This window comes from Cataglyphis hispanica, chromosome 19, assembly GCF_021464435.1.
Source record: "Cataglyphis hispanica isolate Lineage 1 chromosome 19, ULB_Chis1_1.0, whole genome shotgun sequence".
NCBI lineage: Eukaryota > Metazoa > Arthropoda > Insecta > Hymenoptera > Formicidae > Cataglyphis > Cataglyphis hispanica.
The window spans coordinates 795,723-814,117 of NC_065972.1; the positions used below are offsets into that span (position 1 = coordinate 795,723).

Sequence of the window (18,395 nt, forward strand, 5' to 3'; positions counted from 1 at the left end):
ATTGCAAATAATAGCTTCTGATCTTGGAAATGAGAAAACACAGAAAGATTTTGAAAATATGCAAAGAGAAAGATCAATATTAAGCATTTTTGATTTTCATTGTGCAATTGTTGTAAAGCAGAGAATAGCTTTGTATTTAATTTTTAAATTAAAATTTTATTGAACTAAAGTTTATTTTGCCTTTTTCAATGTAATACATTTTTTTTCAGTAATCTTTTCCCTAATAAAATAAAATATACTATAATTCTATATTATAAATTTTTTTTATTAATAAAATTAAAAAAAATCATCTTAGTAAAATTTATCTTGATTGATGGGAGTGGATAGAATAAGAAATTCATTTTATGACCATCTCGCTTCTCTGATTTAATGCCACTTAAATTTTTTTAGGGAACGTAACAAAGCATGGCATAAACCGTATACATCGGGAAGGCAATGAATTATGACAGCATATGTCGTAATAAATCTAGAAATGTTATAATAAGACTATAATAAGACATATTCATGACTCAGCAATTCAAGATTATACATTATTTTTATATGCTTTGCATGTAAAAATATTAAGACAAAATAATAAAGAAATTAATTAATCCTATCACATTTTTATTGATTTTATCTCGTTTTCAGAAATGTTTCATATTTTTTAAGTTTTTTTTTCCATTGCGTAAATAAACGAGTCAATATAATAAATGTCAAGGAAGAAAAAGATTAAGAATTGATACATCTTTCTGATAACGACAGCTTTATGAAGTGTAAATTACATTCTAGAAAATGTAGACAGACTATATCGAAAGCAAAGAGTAATGAAGTCAATTGCAGTTAACAAGATAACATCGCGATCATTCAATTGAGAATCCCTCTTGACAACGCACGTGCATTCATTGTCGATATTGTGCAAGCATGACATTCGCGCGCGAAAGGGTGCTCAACGGGTCGTTGCATTCACAGAATTCCGCACTGCTCTGTAATTAGGCTAATTATAAGCTGACGTTTTCAAGCCTGAATACCGGAACAGAGCGATTCGTACGTTGCACTATCCAAGCTTTCTCTATAAATTGGTCTTCCTCCTATTTATAATTACAACTTTAATTTAAGAAAAAAATCAAATATAATACTTATATAAATTAATTATAATAATTTATGGAAAAGTTATTTGTGATAAAAAGTAAAAAAAAAATTATTTTAATTAAAGAGAAGAAAAAAAGTTAAATAAAAAAACTACTTATTAAATGCTTATTTATTAATTTTGAGTATATATTGAGTTACAAAATTAATCTCGATATACTCAATAATAATAATAATCTCGTTTCTATTTACATATATATATTTGATTAACATTTTAGTTTTGATAATACTAATAATTTAAGTAATTATTGATAGCATAATTAATACAATAATTCAATTTTGATTAATATTGCAATTAATTAGCAATGCAGAACATGTGACTTTGGGAAAGCCTGGTATATTGATATAACAGGAAGAAAGCAAATGACAAAAGAAATGCAGGCGGTTGCAAAAGTACGTCCGAGAAAGTGTTTTCTTGCAGTTATTCCGCGCACGCATTGCGTCGCATCGCGACGCATGGAACCGAGTCGCGCGTATGTACGTACGTACCGATTTCAGCATGTTGTATAGAGAATTCCAACATGGTCCACTGAAGATTATCGACGACCAATGACGACGCCGACGATTGCTATTCTGATATGATCGATACGAGCGATATACGTCGGAATATACGTCGGGAGATACTGAGAGAATCTCGGAGAGTCGCTTCGATCGATCGATTGATTATTTCTTTAATTATCCGCGCACTTTCAGGCACTCGAGGATCCAAGACGAAAATATTATGATGTAGGTTTCAAGTAAACATTAGCGTAGTTGTGACGTGTAAATATATAGTTATGTATTTATAAAGATTTTATGGGAATAAAGGGAAAGTAATAACGCGCTTGAAAAAAATGCCTTTAAAACTGCATGATTTTACGGAAATTTAACGACAAAAAGAGCGAAGATTGAGAGAATTTAAAGATTTGAGATTCCGAGAGTTTATGAGATTTAAATTCGCGAATGAGATTTCGAGAAATCGTAGAAATAAAGAATTTCTCAAGATTTATGATTATGTCGGAAACATTTCAGAACTGGAAAATCTTAAGAAAATATCAATCTTTAACAACCGCAAGAAAAATTTGAGGATTTGAGGAACTGACAATGCCAGAAGGAATGTAAGCATCTGGAGAATTAACGATAAAAATTTGAGAATTTAAGAAAAGAATCGAAATCGAAACAGGAGATTTGTCGATGTAACGAGTCCAAAAAGGTAAAAAAAATAACACTTTGGAAGAAAACTTTGTCGTTCAGTTTCGCAACTCTGGATCGATTATATCGTCACTTTTTATAATTAAAAGAATTATTTCTTCCTCAAATTGCGATCTTTCGTCAAAACACTGTCGAAATATTAATAAAAGATAAGAAAAATCGTAATTTCGTTGCTAAAGCTTCGATCGACAGATTGCCGTAATCGCACCTGTCAGACGAATCGCAAATTTCGATTCGCGATATTCAGTATGATAAGATCACGGATTACACTTTTTTTCGACTCAATTAAGGCTGCTCGCGCGCTCGCGCGCGCGTTTTGATACACCAAAATGGCGACGGCCGAATCTTTTACATGCGGAAGAAGAATAGCTTACACACGACGACAAGAGGACACGCTCCAGTAGAAAGCGTTCGAGACGCACTAATACGCTCCAACATCGCGACGCGGAGCAAAGCCGAGCCGATCCCACGAGACGTCATTGCGCGATACGCGCCCTGAAGTAACGGGGCGAGCAAATTGTGTGTGTATGTATAATGTGTGCAAAGAGTGCAGAGAAGAGAGAGGCGGAGAGAAAGAAAGAAAGAGAAAGGCTGAGTTACGAGAGGGGGAATAGGTAGACTTTTCACCTTCGACAACCACTGGATCGAATGGAGCAAAGTGAGAGAGAAAAGACTCGTAGATGGGAAATTTAGCAACGAGTTAATGGAAATTGACGTCTTGTTGTAGTCAATGTAGTCATATTGAAATGGGAGAGAGAAAGAGAGAGAGAGAGAGAGAAAGAGAGAGAGAGAGAAGAGTTGAGATTTCGTCAAAGCTGGAATTTGTGTATATATATTTCTAGTCCATGAAAGCGAATTATTTCAGATGTTTTTTGAATAATAATAATTTACGCATGGACGACGCATGGAAAATAACAGCTGTTGTTACACAAGTCCACCCACTGTTCCAAGTTTATCGAAGACTGATTTTCAAATATTGAAAGATAAATTAAAAGAGATATCGGTTGTTTCAATATCATATCGAATTACTCAATAACGATTAATAATATTAACTGAAAATTATAAGACAAAGAGACAGTATAATTTCTCGCAAATAAAATTCGAAAAAACATCAAAATTTTATTTAGGATTTATCGTATTAATTTATATAAAATAAAGCGCGGAAAATTCCGAGATCGGGGATATATACGTGTTTGGAAATCGCTCGATCGGAATGTATCGAAGAACGGTTGTTTATTAAAATTCTGTCTGCATGATTAATGGTAATCCACGATAAAGACTTGAAAACAACATGCTGTTTTACCACCCGCGAATTCTTTTATTTGCTTTCTTCCAATAATAATTATTTTGCGATATTCGGTTCAATTATTAATCCTCCACATTCCTCAATGATTATCAATCAATTTATTTGACATTAAGGACAATTAAAAATGTTCAAAGTCATTTAAGATGAAAGTCTTTTCAGACTCTTTCAAAATGTTATTAAAAAACTATCAAATGTCTAAAATATAAATGTCTTTTATACAAATTCTTTAAAACATTTCAAAAATCACAAAAATTAAAAAAATATAACAATTTAGCAAAATTAACAAAGATTAATAATATAAATAAATAAAAGATTTAAAAAAATTATTTATTTACATTAATAATTGTAAATAAAAAATGTGTAAAAATCTTAATAAAATTTGTGCGAATACATATTTGAAATTATTTCAGAATGAAGTTTTTGTTCTTCTGAAAAAGTATAATGATGTCTGAAAATCCTGCAATAATCAGATAATAATCGAACATCCGTCACGTTATCGTCGAATAATTCCATCTATCTATACGATTAATTATTCTACCGGATGCAAACTCGTATCGGTGACATATTAATTCCGTTTGAGTGGCAAGCATAACGTGTAATTGAAGCGTGATGAACGTCAAGCGGAAGCAGGAAGGAAAGTCGACAGGCTCGTCATTGTGGCTAATCGGAATAATAAGTGATCATTTTCCATTGCCAAAGAATCAGTCGATTCCGGATTATGATTATGACGTCAGGCCCCATCGATGAAGGACGACGCGCTTTGTCTAATAAACAAGTGTTCTTATCTTGATCTCGATTATGTCGCAGCATCACAAGATAACTTTCCTTTCTTTTCTTTTTCGTTTTTCTTTTATTTCAAGATATCAAAATCGTTAGACTTCTCGCACGTGTTTTTCAAAGTGAAGATATTTAGGTCAGTACGAACCGGTAAAGCATTGATGTTTGTGAGATGCACAAAGAGTAGACTTATATTGTTCTCTTAAAGTTTTAAATTATTATAATACATTATAATAATGGAAAAAATCGCTCCCAACAGCAGAACCACTCTTGACCTTTACCCAAATTCTTCTCACAATCAGTTAAAGAATAATCAATCTTCGACTGAAAAGAAACTAAAATCGAAACTAGCTATAGTTATACTTTTTCTAATTTTTACGATATATAATGAATTGACAATTAAAAATATAGTCAAATAAACTATTAATATAGTCATGCTTGTTTCTTTAGAGTTATATTTTTACTTTTAGGTGTTATCTTTTAAAGCAAATGTTAAAAGCATAGTTATATTTACATAAATACGAATGCGTTGTTTACATAAAAATATTTTATTTCTTCTCTTTTAAAATAAACTAATAATTGTCTTCTGTCTCCTTCATATTATCTTATCTTTTATTTGATATTTTACTATATGAATATTTAAAATTATTATATAAAATTTATAATTATATTATATATATAATGTTATATTGTATAAAATATATAATTATAAATTATATAATTATATATTTTATACAATATAACATTATATATATAACAGTAATAATTATAAAAATAGAAACCTCAATTATAATTATTTTACTCTGCAATTATCAAACACTTTTCTCTTAGATGTAATTATTTCACATAATTATATTTCATACGCGCATAGGAATGCAATATATCCATTGTCATATACTAATTCAAGATGAAATGTAATCGTCGCACATTATTGTAATGACAAAGACTGACAAGTTTGGAGTCAACTTGACTTTATTTCCTCAAGCCAAGCAAAAGCTTCAGCCTCGATTGCAGAACTGTTTTCTCATTGAAGATTAAAGAATTCCAATGTGAAAGAATAAAATGTGATAAGTATACATAGATAACATAACTTTCTCAATTTACCTCAAACGGATATCTATTTATTTAGTCATCAACAGAATCAAACTCAAATCAGACAGATAGAAAATAATTTCATTATTTTTCTATGATTGCAGCTTAATTTGTGTATAAGAATATTTTAAGAATTTTTGAAGTATAAGAATATTTGAAATAAATATAAAAAAATTAATTGTTGGAATTATATTATACAAATATTAAAAACATGAAAATAATTATAAAAAATGTTATTAGATTGAGTATAAAAAATCGTCATTTCATATAATATTTAAAACTATATTATTTTAGAGTTTCCTCCGCATAATTTAATTTCGATCATTATTAATAAAGCACTACCAAACAGAATTTCTTTCAAAAGATTCAAGTTTCTCTTTTTTATTTTTGAAGTATATTCAGAACTCTTAATTTCCCAATTTCTAAGTTTTTAAATTTTCTGTAAACGTCGACAAATTCTTAAAATACCACATTCCATATACTTTTCGAGTACTATCTTACAAGCTCGACCGATCATTAAGCACGTCTTATCAGCGCTTGCACGTGATACACGCGTATAAGTAATCATCTAGCTGCCCGTACATGTATAGATTGCCACATATACGTGTTCTCTTTATGTACCCTAAGGCGCTTCTCGGTGACGACGTAAGCCATATTTGTATTTGTGATAATGACGACCTCGGAAAGGCCTCGTCGTCGACCTCTTCTCCGATCTCTTGATCTCGAATCTCTCACGTGGCTCCCGCGACTTTCTGATCTGTTCATAGAATTATTCTCTCAACTATTCGGCCACTATACTTGATTCACTCTTCGTATATTGATAACAGCTATTTTGATCCAGCAACGGATACATAAAATTGATTTTTGCTTATATTTTGCTTTGTATAATAATTGTTTTATAACTTTTTTTGTTGGAGAAAAAATTATTACTCTTTGCTCAAAAGCTATTGGTATATGTCGATTTTTTAAACTGTAATAACTTTAGATTTTGATATTTGAGATATTTTCCTCAAATTCTAGGAGCTTGAAGGCAAAGAAAAAAACATGTTTTCTAATGGCGGTGTAAAATAAACGATTACATAAATTTTAAAATGTATGTGTGTTAAAATACACCTAGTATATCAGTATATATGTAGATTTATAGTGTACATTAAACGATTCTTTGAAACTCATGTGTTAGATCATAGCGCTGAAAGAGATATAAAATGGTTGTGAATTTGATGGAATAAAATAGAGTTATAGAAATTTCGAAATTTTTCGCGTGCGTAACAATGAGAAGAATAAATTAAAATGAAATTTAAGAAACTCATTTATCGAAAAGCGCTTCGTATTTATAATTCACAATAATAACATAATTAAAAAAGATCAATTAAGATATCTGTTATCGGGAGCGATGTCGTGATATTTAATGCACGATGAATTAATTACATCAACTCTTCTCGTCTTGTTGCCATCTTCGCAATTTCTAAAAATCGCTCTCGAGGCTTGCAAGCTGTGATAATAAAACAAAACGCACGTAAGTCAAATATAATTCGTAGGTATTGCTGCCAATCAGTATACGCGAGTGATAACGCGCGAGCAAAGTCAACGAGAGATAAGGTATCGCGCGAGTTAGACTAAAAATCGAACGGACATCAAGAGATATACACACGAGGTACAACACAAAACAAACAGCTTCAGAATGACAGCCGGACGAGATTTTCGACCGAAAAATTCCACTCTGATTTCGATTTTTTTTTCAATACAACCATCTAGATTACAAAGTTCTTTCTTTCTAAAGAAATAAACATTTTTCTCTACGAATAAATCAATAATATATCTTATTATTTACCTTCTAAAAAATGAACCGTAAATATTCTCGGCTATTCATCAAAATGAGTAAAACGAAGGGTAAAAGAGAAAATAAGCAAACAATTTTTGGCATCGCAATTTTTAGAATCACATTCCACGAAATTAACCGAAAATTTTTCTTCAACATGCATGACATATTTATTTTTTAAATCACAATCGTGTTAAAATTCGAATTATGATATGTTAATAATTAAATTATTAATAATTATTAAATTGAATGTTGACATAATTTACTTATGATTTATAATCCTTGCTCCTATTTATATATTTCGGCCTTAATGCTGTTTAGATCGAATTCTGGCCAATTCTCGCACGCTGTTAATGACTGATTAATCGATTGCAAATAATGATACTTAATGATTTAAATATTTTACTCAATTTTATGATTTCTGGTAATAATAAAATCAGAAGATGTTTGCTAACAATAAGCATACATAAATTTTCAGAAACTTTCACAAATCATTAAAAGACTGTTCTATTTTTATACAAGGCTTTGATAAAAGTTTTATGTTTCAGACATTAATAAACTTTAAGTTGTGATAATTTTTATTTGAATATTGCTCTCTTGTATGTGAATTCAATTTTTTTTTTTACTTATAACGCAGAATACAAAAATTCGGTCCAGGTAATTTTAGATACAAATCTTGGCGCTAAGAATATATAAATGATTTATTTGTCTGCACGTGTGTATCGTTATTTTTAAACCAATATCGCTATATAATAAAAAAAATTTTTGAGAAGCGGGTTTGAAGCCTCATTTTTCTGAAAATAAGTATATGAAAATAAACATTTTGTAATAGCTTATCGCGTCGGTGATGTTGTTGTTCACGAGCCAAATTGTTTGCTCATAATTGTGTAGTTTATCTGAATCTCTATCAGTAGATATGACATCTAGAAAACACACTATTGTCCAAATGAATCGTGATTTTTATCTCTGTCCGGAAAATAAAAAAAAAACCAAAAATTCCATTACGATGTTATTAACGTATATGTGCGTCTGTTTTGTGTAAACCTCTTAAATATAATTAATGTTGTTTTCCAACATAATCGAGATTCTAATAAAAAAAAGAAAATGTACAGAAAATAATTTTCCATGTCAAAAAAAAATTTGTTTCCTTGTTTTCAGATAAATTCCGTCGAAATAAAAAAACTACAACACGTTTGCAACATATCAAATATTTGCATGGCTCACAAATATATTCAGTCAGAGATATGTTTGTTGTAAGATAATTTAATCTTTTCCTACAAAAGTCTTGTCTTTTTATAAAATGCTATTGTTTTAGAAAAATGATTTCAGAGGCATCTTACATTTATAAATATTTTGATACAAATGAACAGAATTTAGAAAAATAATAAAGTATTACACTTTAGACTAAAAATGACATAAAACAATCATATATTTTATTATTGTATATATAGTATTGTTCAAGAGCAGCCAATTTTCCTAACTACCAACTACTGCTATCCTCTCCATCGCAAATTATCATTTATCTACTATTTTCCCGCCAGCGGTCGCATCCCATAGCAGGGAGTTGCAAGGTTAAACGCGGTGTGATAGCGCAATAGAGAGAAGGGATAACAATGCGAGGTAGGGGTCTCTATCATGGACAATGTTGAAATAGAAGTAACAAAACCAATATAAGTCATTTAAATTGACATATCCCTATTTCTCAATAATTAAATGCTATATTTTACCAAAAGTTGATGTGTAAACATAAAACTTGGTTCACTTATCGTTAATTAATTTATCAGAAGCCCTTATAGTTAGTTTAATAAAATAGTGCTTAAAATAGTGTTCATGATTATTCATCGAAAGCAAAATTGAAATTTAATAGCAAATATGTAATATAGTCCAGTTTTTTTTTTTTTATAAAAGATATAAACATCTATCTCATTGTCAAACTTAATTACGCTTGATGAAGATATAATAGAAGTAATAAAAAATCCATAAAACAATAATAATCGTTTAGCTTATGATTGATGGTTGCAAGATCAGTGAGGTATAATTAAAATGATATGGAACGGGACACACACATATGTTATCAAAAATTTCGAATTAGTATTTTTTCGCTTTTGTGTGTGTATGTATATGTGTATGAACACTTTGTTTGAACAGATGCCAAGAGGTATTTTCGGGAAATGCGTAATTTAGGAGTTGAATATATAGTTATCAAGACGTCTAATATATAATAGAGATATATGATAGAGACGTCTCTCTAATTACATTTTCAACTGTAAAAATGCAATGTGAAAACACAGATCTAAAAATTCAACATCGAAGATTGATTGCTTTCTTGAACAATAAATCATTTCAATTTTGTTTGGATTGATTCCATTTGGACATTTTCCTTTTCTCTGTCTCTCTTCCCCATCCCTCTATAAAAATATTTCTCTAAAGTAAATTATTCTCTGATAAAAAGCGTATGTGCACAAGCAAATAAATAGTAATAAATAATAATGAGCGAAAAATAAATATTTAATACATTTTGTTGTATTTATAAGATATTTTTACGATGCCACAGAATAAAATTCGCTTTTATTTAATTGATTTGACTATTCGATTTTTGATAAAAAAATTAATCCTAAATAAATATATTTTTTTTTAAATAAGACTAATTTTTCTTCTTAAGACTAAAAATAAGACTTAATTTTAATCCTTTCCCCGTTATTTCCATATTTCTCTCAATACATCACATAAGTTTGATTCAAATTAATATTTCGTCGATAATAACTTGATATTAACCGATGTATTGCTTTGTCCTCGCACGGTCTTTGCGTGTTTTGTATTGCGCATAATATGCAATAAAAAATTGCGGGGAAGAACCGTAATATATGATCGGATCGAATCGGATCACGATCCGCTTAAAACGTGGTATGAAGGATAATCGTTTCAACTTGCATTTAATATATCGTCGCCGTCTCGTCTCGTCTTATTGTTAGTGACGTCAAGGTGAGACAGCTATTGTGAAGGTCTGAAAATGCGTTTGACGAAGTAATACGGCATTGTATGCTTAATTGCGCATGATTAATACCACCATTAGGCGATATTAAACACTTCGTTGCGCATAATTTATATATAATTTAATCAAAAGTCAGATTTCCTTATCAAGACAATCGGGTATAATCGTCACGTGTCTTCTCTCATCGTCAGCCAATTCCATTCGGATCATAATAGGGGAATACGCTACATCGATTACGTCAAAGTATTACTCTGATCTCTATCTTAAATTGGAATAAATAAACATGTAAATAATATAATAAAAAATAAAATTTTTTCATACAGATTTTTTTATATCACATTAAGCTTTATCTCGTGATCTTTTAAGCAAACCTCATAATCATGTCACATCCCTAATTTTAGTATACTTCGACTATTGTCGGTATGTATAATGGTCTCTTTAGAGAATTTCTTTAAATTTGCTTTTGATAAGCTTTATTCATCTCCATGTATACACTTTTAACACTAATATTATGCCATCTCCATATCATAATGAGTTGCTCGTAAGTTAATAGCGCGTGTATAGCCGTACATAATCTCAGAAATATTGACACATTAACAGTTCTCATTTCTGAATATTAATTAATACAATCTGATTGTTATTTATATAAAATATATACATCATCAACCATTTTCCTTCAATTAATCAAGTAGTCAGATAAAATCTGAGATCTAGATTGCCAAAAAATAGTTTTGTTTCTGAGATTGCTGCATATATAAAAGAGTTAAACCAATAATCTTTCTAGAAGAATCAAAACCGATTGTTACATCGTTGTCGGAGTAACGCTACACTTCAATCGATAGCCCTGAAGGAAACCGATCGGCATAGCCGATACACGCCATTGTCCAAGGATCTTTTTCACTTAAATGCTCAATGAGAAACCCGTTCGATGCGGAAGACGAGAGACGCGAAGGCCTTCCAGGCCCACTTTTTTTGTTGATGTCGAGCCATGCGAACCAGACTCATGTCAGTTTCCATTCACGATAAACCAGTTCCGATATTCGGCCATTTGTGCTAGTTCCGTTTGCATGATAAATCAGTGCAAATCAAGAGCAATAGCGAGCGGAAGTTAGTTTCTTAATTATCGCAAATAAATACAAACAGTGCTTATTGTGTGTGCAAATAGAGAAAAAAAAATTATATATATTTATTAATATTTATAAATTAATCAAATTATGTATCTTTTTTTAAATTCGAAGAGATTTAATTTTTCAATAAAATGCCATAGCACCATCGCTTTTCAATCATAAAGTGAGAATTTTTTTAAATATGCGATATTAAAATATATTAAATCGGTCTCGATGAAACGATATATAGCTTGGTCGTCATAATCTTCAAATTTGATGTTATTTGATTTTTATTTACGGAATCTCGTAAAAACTATTTTGTATCATGATAATATTTTTATAGTATCTCTTTTTTCTCGCAAAAATTATTTTTATCTCTGTAATAAATTTTTTATTGTAATTATATTATAAATTTTTTTACTTTTATCTAACTTTCGCAAATATCTCACATAAATAAATCTATATCTTCCATATAATTAACATAATATAATTAACATAATATAATTACATTTTGTACGAAAATAATAAATTAAATTTCTGAAAAAAAGAATTTAACTATTCGATTTGACTTTATGCTTCGTGATAGGGTTATTGAATGAAACTCTACATCAAAAATCATGAATATATCGACGAATTAATATGCGCCTTGAGAGGCAGCTAATGACTCTATTCGGATACGGATGCATGCCGAATAGTATTTAATACGTGACTCGCATTTATCATCATGAACGACCGTCAACGTTTTTCCTGAACTGACGATCAGACTATACTCCGTAGATGACCTTCCACACATAATTGCGCTCGGCATCCTTGTGTGGGCGCGTTAATCCGCCGTACAGCGTATTCCGTCGCGGATGCTGATGCACTCGCAACATCTCGACAGCGCATTTAAAGGGTTCGTAAAAGTTTCCCGACCGATGGCTCTAACAAAAGAATTAGTAATAACCGAAATAAAAATAATAATAAAATACGATAATAATTTCTCTTTCCCTTCATAAATGTTATTTGCATATATAAAATTTATATACGCATAAATATATATTGAGATATCAGAATATATTCTACAAACAGGTTTTCTATTTATAAAGAGAAAAAGAAAGAGAGTTTCATTCAGAGAATTTTTTTATATCTTAAGGAGTTTCAATAAAAGATATTCTTATGAAAATTTATTTTTGTATTCGATATAAAAAGAAGATAGATATTTTATATTAAAAAATATTGAAATATTTATTACGCATATTACGCAATATGTTTTTTTTTTACATATTTGTTATGCATACTTTCATGTACGTTCATATACATATATATAATTGTATGTTTTTTGCGTCTCTTGAATAAGATAAGAATAATGAAACTTTTTTTTTAATATTATCGCATGCTTAAGATAAATTCTCTTAAATATAGATAAAAATTTTATCGTACACACATGCGCATAATACGCGCACGCATATAGCTTTCTAAGTGCTAATCAACTATCATCACGTTACATCCTGTCAAGCTGCATATATTTTTCGATACTTCGTATAATTTGTTATTTGACGAGTCGTCCGGTTTTTATACGGTCCGGCGATAAGCGCCGCGGTGGGCATGAATATGGATGCAGAGAATTTGCGATGGCGGCCGATCGATTACCTAACACAAACAGCAGGATGGCTTTTCTTCGAGATGATACGTAATACAACGGAGACGTAATCGGCCTCGGATCGCATCACGGCGTGTTCTCATACACCGGAACATAATGATTTTCATGGAAATATCTGCGCATTTGTACGTCGCAAATGCGCAAAATTTGTCTGATTTTGAAGAATAATTAAATGCGATTGTGCACATAAATGTAGTTTCTAAATTTAATGTTTTTATGTATAATTTTAATTCATTATTTTTATTTCTTATTATTTTATTGTTATTATATTGTTTATGTTACTAAAATAATGTTTATATTGTATTTGTATATTGCACATTAATGAATGTGCAGACGTGAACGTACATTTCTAAATCAATTTACATGAGGAAATTTCAATATATCATTCTCTTTTATAAATATTCAGCTGTTGATTATGACTTTAATTTGATTGATGTATTAACTAATATATCATGTGTTATTATGAATCATTTTTTATACGTTATTTGGCATGATTTATATTCGCAAAAACCAAAATATTAACACATTCGATATCGGTATTTAAGTATTAAAGTATTAAGTATTATTGTATAGGCTAATTTCTAAGAATTCACAGCAATTCGGCGATTCGGCGATTCACGCATGATAATAATGATCAAAGTTCATTTATGATTCATAAAAAAAATAATTCTAAAAGCATTTTGCATGATTTCATAACGGAAAACATCGGTGATCATCAGGTCTCTGGATTTTGAGATGAGATGATGCGTGAGTGGTTCGTTGCTCTCGGGATTCATGATCCTGTGAGATGACATCACGGCGATTTATTCGGCAAATTATATTTCTGTTAGTAAGCATGATGCTAAAGGTCCGCCTTGCGTAATCGTCAACTGCAAACATTGTTAAGCGTAGACGAGTGAGTCAGTTGTTATTATCTTCATTGCAATCGTTTCAGTAGCTTCCTGCTGTGCCGCATCTTAAAGATCATTTATTAACTAATGTCCGGAAACCTGGCCATTCATCTCCGGTAAGATAATTAAGAACAGTTTCAAGATAAAAATATATCGTCATAAAATTAGCGTCAAAAAATTCTGAGAATCTAATAATCAATTTGTGTCTATTTAAGATAAAATTTCTTTAAAAATCTTCTTTATAAATAAATTCTTAGGATTATAATGATTTTTTGATGATAGAAATATTTCAGAAATTTTTAATAAAATTATTCATTTTTTAACTGTAAAGAATTGACTCTGAACCTGAAGATTTTTTTTATCAAACAATTTTGGAATATATTCCAAATGTTTCGGAATATATTAGTGTATGTTTTAATTTTTATGTCAACTTGTTGTAATATTTATACTTTAAGATGATTTACTCTGTAAAAGACAAGCTTATCTTGCATAAACATCATATAATTCTTTAATGTTTTGCAATATGATAAAAATGTGCATTCTTTTATATCTATATTCATCTTCTTTTTATTCGCCAGCAGTTCGGAGAATCATAAGAATATTGAATATTTATAAGATATTTTTTCGACAGACAAAATAAAAACATTTTCTTACTCAAAAGAATCATGGCGTGACAAGAAAAATGAAAAAAGGATTTAATTGTTTTACCGCTATAATAAATTTTTCTAATATTCTGTAAGATTTATATTTTCAGAAAGTGTTTTGAAAAAAATATTTGAGAGAGAATCTGATGATTTAAAATTTTAAAAAGGCACATAAGAATAATGGAAGATGTGGGAAATTAAGAATTCGCATATTTAACGAGAACAAAACATGTTTCCGCATCCGACGAAAAGATAAGAGAAGAGCGCATGGATTTGATTTATTTATTACGCCACAAAGTCAAACACGTGACGCGGTGGCACGTGGTGACTGTATTACTTCCTCTTCAGGTAATTCCAAAGTGGAAACGACATCGATAGTGTCCGCTGGAAATTGTGGAACGTGCTACGGAGCATAACAACCTTGAACTTGCAGCCGCGGAGAACCACAGAAAATTTCATTAACCACAGGATGACGATGACGTTCCGCTTCTGATTACCGAAATCTATAAATTCGACCTAGATGTGCTATGCGAATAACATATTTAATTTAAAACTCGCGTTAATCTTTAAATTAAAAGCATAATATTGTTTAGAGCTCGGGACATTATATTTCAAATGTGATAGAAAATGTTATATTCGACACAATATTTAAAAATAAATAAAAATTTAATATATAAGGTTATTTATCTCTTTTTCTCATACGTTACTACATTATCAAAAAATTTCCAAAGTCAGTAAAATTAGTTTATATATATGGTCTTTAAATCGCGATAAATAGATATTTGCGTATGACAAAATCATTCTTTTAAAAATATTTATCTTTAGAACTTTTGAAATCTCTCGAAATTCGAGAACATGAATCGCTTGAATTATGCTCTTTTATTTATGTGCATCGCAGTATAAAAATACAAATATTTACATCTCGCATATTTTTTAAGTTTTAGAGGTAAAGTGCTTCAGTGTCAAGGATAAGTTGTTTTTGCGTTTTCACGAAGGCTGACGATAAGGAATGCGTGACAGCGAAAGCATAGTTGGAATAAAGATCGTTATATAGCTAATTGCTTATTATCACGATGCTGATAATGTAATTGTTTGGTTATCACTCCTTCTTCCCTTGTATAGTTCACTGTATTAGATTAGATTACTCGAAAAATTAATGCCTTGTCATGCAAAGACGCATTATTTTTTTTTTTTTAATGTAATGTTTAAATGACGAATGTTTTTCAAACATTAGTCAAATCGATCATATGAGCAAAGTTATAAACAACATTTTCGTCATAAATAAAGTAGAAACAATATAGTTGCAATCTTGAATGAGATAAATAAAAGATTGCATTTTAAAATTCTATATTTAATTACAAATATAATTTTTAACTTCTAATAAAACAATAACACAAAAATTTTTAAATATCAACGTGATTTTGATTACTTTAATAATCTCACGCGTTACTTTGTGCTACCCTATAATTTTTCCAATAAATATATTAAATTCCCGCAAGAAAAATCAGTGTAAAATTATCGATGAGCGATTTGATCAGCAGACAATAGTAAGTGTCGATAGTAGATTATATAATATAATGCTGACGACATAATTATACTGATTTTTTCACATAGATAAAATCTATTAAATCATGAGCTGAGAAATAGTATCTGCTCGTTAGATCGAATAATAAAACCGATATCTAGATCGAATAAAACGCCTCTGGATATTTTCGCGAAACTTATGAATTATTTATGATTAATATTACATTTTCTTTCTCTCTCTTTCATTAAAACTTATCAGGTACTATTCGTCGCACTTGATATTTCCAATAAGATATTTTACTTTGTCTTTAAAAATAAAATGTTCTCGCAACTTTAAAAAAAAAAAATATATTAAAGAATTTTGAAATTTATTCAAAAATTTACGAAATTTTTAATTTATTCACATGTAATTGTATTTAAAAAGGAATTTAAAATTAAAATATTTGATGCCAAAAATAGATCTCAGACGAGTCATATGATGGCGAGATTTGATTTTGTGGTGCAGTTCGTTTACTGATCTTATCTGCTACGTGCGAATGAGTCCCGTAAATGACGTGAATATTTATTTGCCATCAAAGTTAGTAGCAGCGAAATGCGCACACAAATTCGCATAATTGCATATATAAACGTACAAGCTGATCCACTCGATATTTAATGAGTGTATTATTAACCATATCAACGTATGTATATTTTGGCGAACGCGATCCGACGAAGTTTTTCCCTTGCAATAGTTTAAAATTTAACACAATATATGTGTTTCAATTAGTATACGCAAGTAAGAAAATGCACAATTAATGAATCACGCGATCTATGTGGAAAAATGATGCAGAATGATATCTCTCTCGGATATGAGAACGCGTTACATATAAAAATCCGATTTATTCTTATATTTTGTTATCTGACAGTGTCGCCTTTTACGTCGTAAAACGTCGTTTACGTAAGTAACAATCACTTCCATATATTCTCGATTCAAACGGTTATTATGTGTATCTCTAGTTTTATTTAAAGACAGAGACCGAACATTCATGCAATCGTTCGCGTGTGTAATCAAATATTTAGATGTACAATAAATATAAATAAAAGGTAAATATTATTGTGATTTTTATCAACACGATGTGTGTCGATAAAAAATCTTTGTTTGTGCGACATAGTTTTGCCAAAATATAATTTGAGATTGTTTTATTAGAAGTCTTTTTTATTCATTTTCTTTTGCAAAATGATCATATCAAAAATACTATTTTTACGGAATAGAAAATTTGAAGAAAAGACTTACCGATGCCTTCGACGAGATAGCGATCCTTGGCATCCATATTTGTAAGCTCGGTGACACTCACAACTATTCTGACGCTCATCGTCCTGTCTGTTCTCGTCAAGTCCCGCGAAGCGTCGCGACGTCAAGCATCCGGCGTCCTTCGCCGTTGCGATCACCTGATTGACAAATATAGCATTATTTTTGCGACACTTAAGTGTTGAGTTTTCTTAGCGAGTACAATGTAAAAAAATCATTACAACTTTTCTAATATTTGCAACTTCTTAATTACACAAATAGTAGTTCCAATTCCAATGTAATCTCGTCTTTAATTAGAAATATATCTGATATTATAAAGCAATAACAGAGAATTTTTGGCCTAATTTATGTTTAATTCTGACTTAGTTTTAAGGATTGATTGTTTGAATATAAACAAATTTTCTTCATAATTAAAATATATAATGTTGAAATATACATATATGTTACTGTAAATATAATTAATTGATTATATTATGAATAATTATCGGTAATTATATATAATTATCAATACATACAGTTATGTACTAAATTTCATATATATCATAATTTTATATATATGTCAAACTCATCCTTAACATATATATAAAAATAGATATTAATAAAAATAAAAAACGTACGTTTAACTTAATAAAATAATTTAAATTATTAAACAAATAATAACAAAAAAAAATGTCAAAATCGCATTTATTTTTTATTGGAATTACATTTTTATAATTATGTTAAACTTAAAAACGCAAAAATATTTTCAATTGTTCAATTTTCAAAATCGAAAATAACACTTTGTATAAAAAATTTCCATCGCTCGTTTTTGTTTTATTTTTGCAAACGACAATTCGGTTTAAATTCAACAGAAAATATAGAGTTAATAATAATTTGGAATATTTTTTATGAAAAATATTTTTGAAAATTGTATTAAAAATAAAAATATTTATATATCATTATATTAATATCAAATTCTAATTAAATTAATATTAAATTCTAATTAAATTAATATCAAAT

At 29.5% G+C, this 18,395-nt stretch overlaps 1 protein-coding gene across 9 annotated transcripts in view; it reads right to left on the reverse strand.

Annotated features, from left to right (window-relative positions):
• The window catches only part of LOC126856702 (uncharacterized), a 55,593-nt gene that overhangs the window by 31,346 nt on the left and 5,852 nt on the right, over positions 1-18,395 (reverse strand). For 7 of the 9 annotated variants that reach the window (XM_050605462.1, XM_050605458.1, XM_050605457.1 and 4 more), the window contains one exon: positions 17,382-17,536. In XM_050605462.1, coding sequence (XP_050461419.1) covers positions 17,382-17,460 — 79 coding nt within the window. In that variant the 5' untranslated portion in view covers positions 17,461-17,536. Of the gene's footprint in view, positions 1-1,614; positions 2,773-17,381; positions 17,537-18,395 lie in introns of those variants that run through there. The other 2 variants (XM_050605464.1, XM_050605465.1) reach the window with 2 other exon arrangements.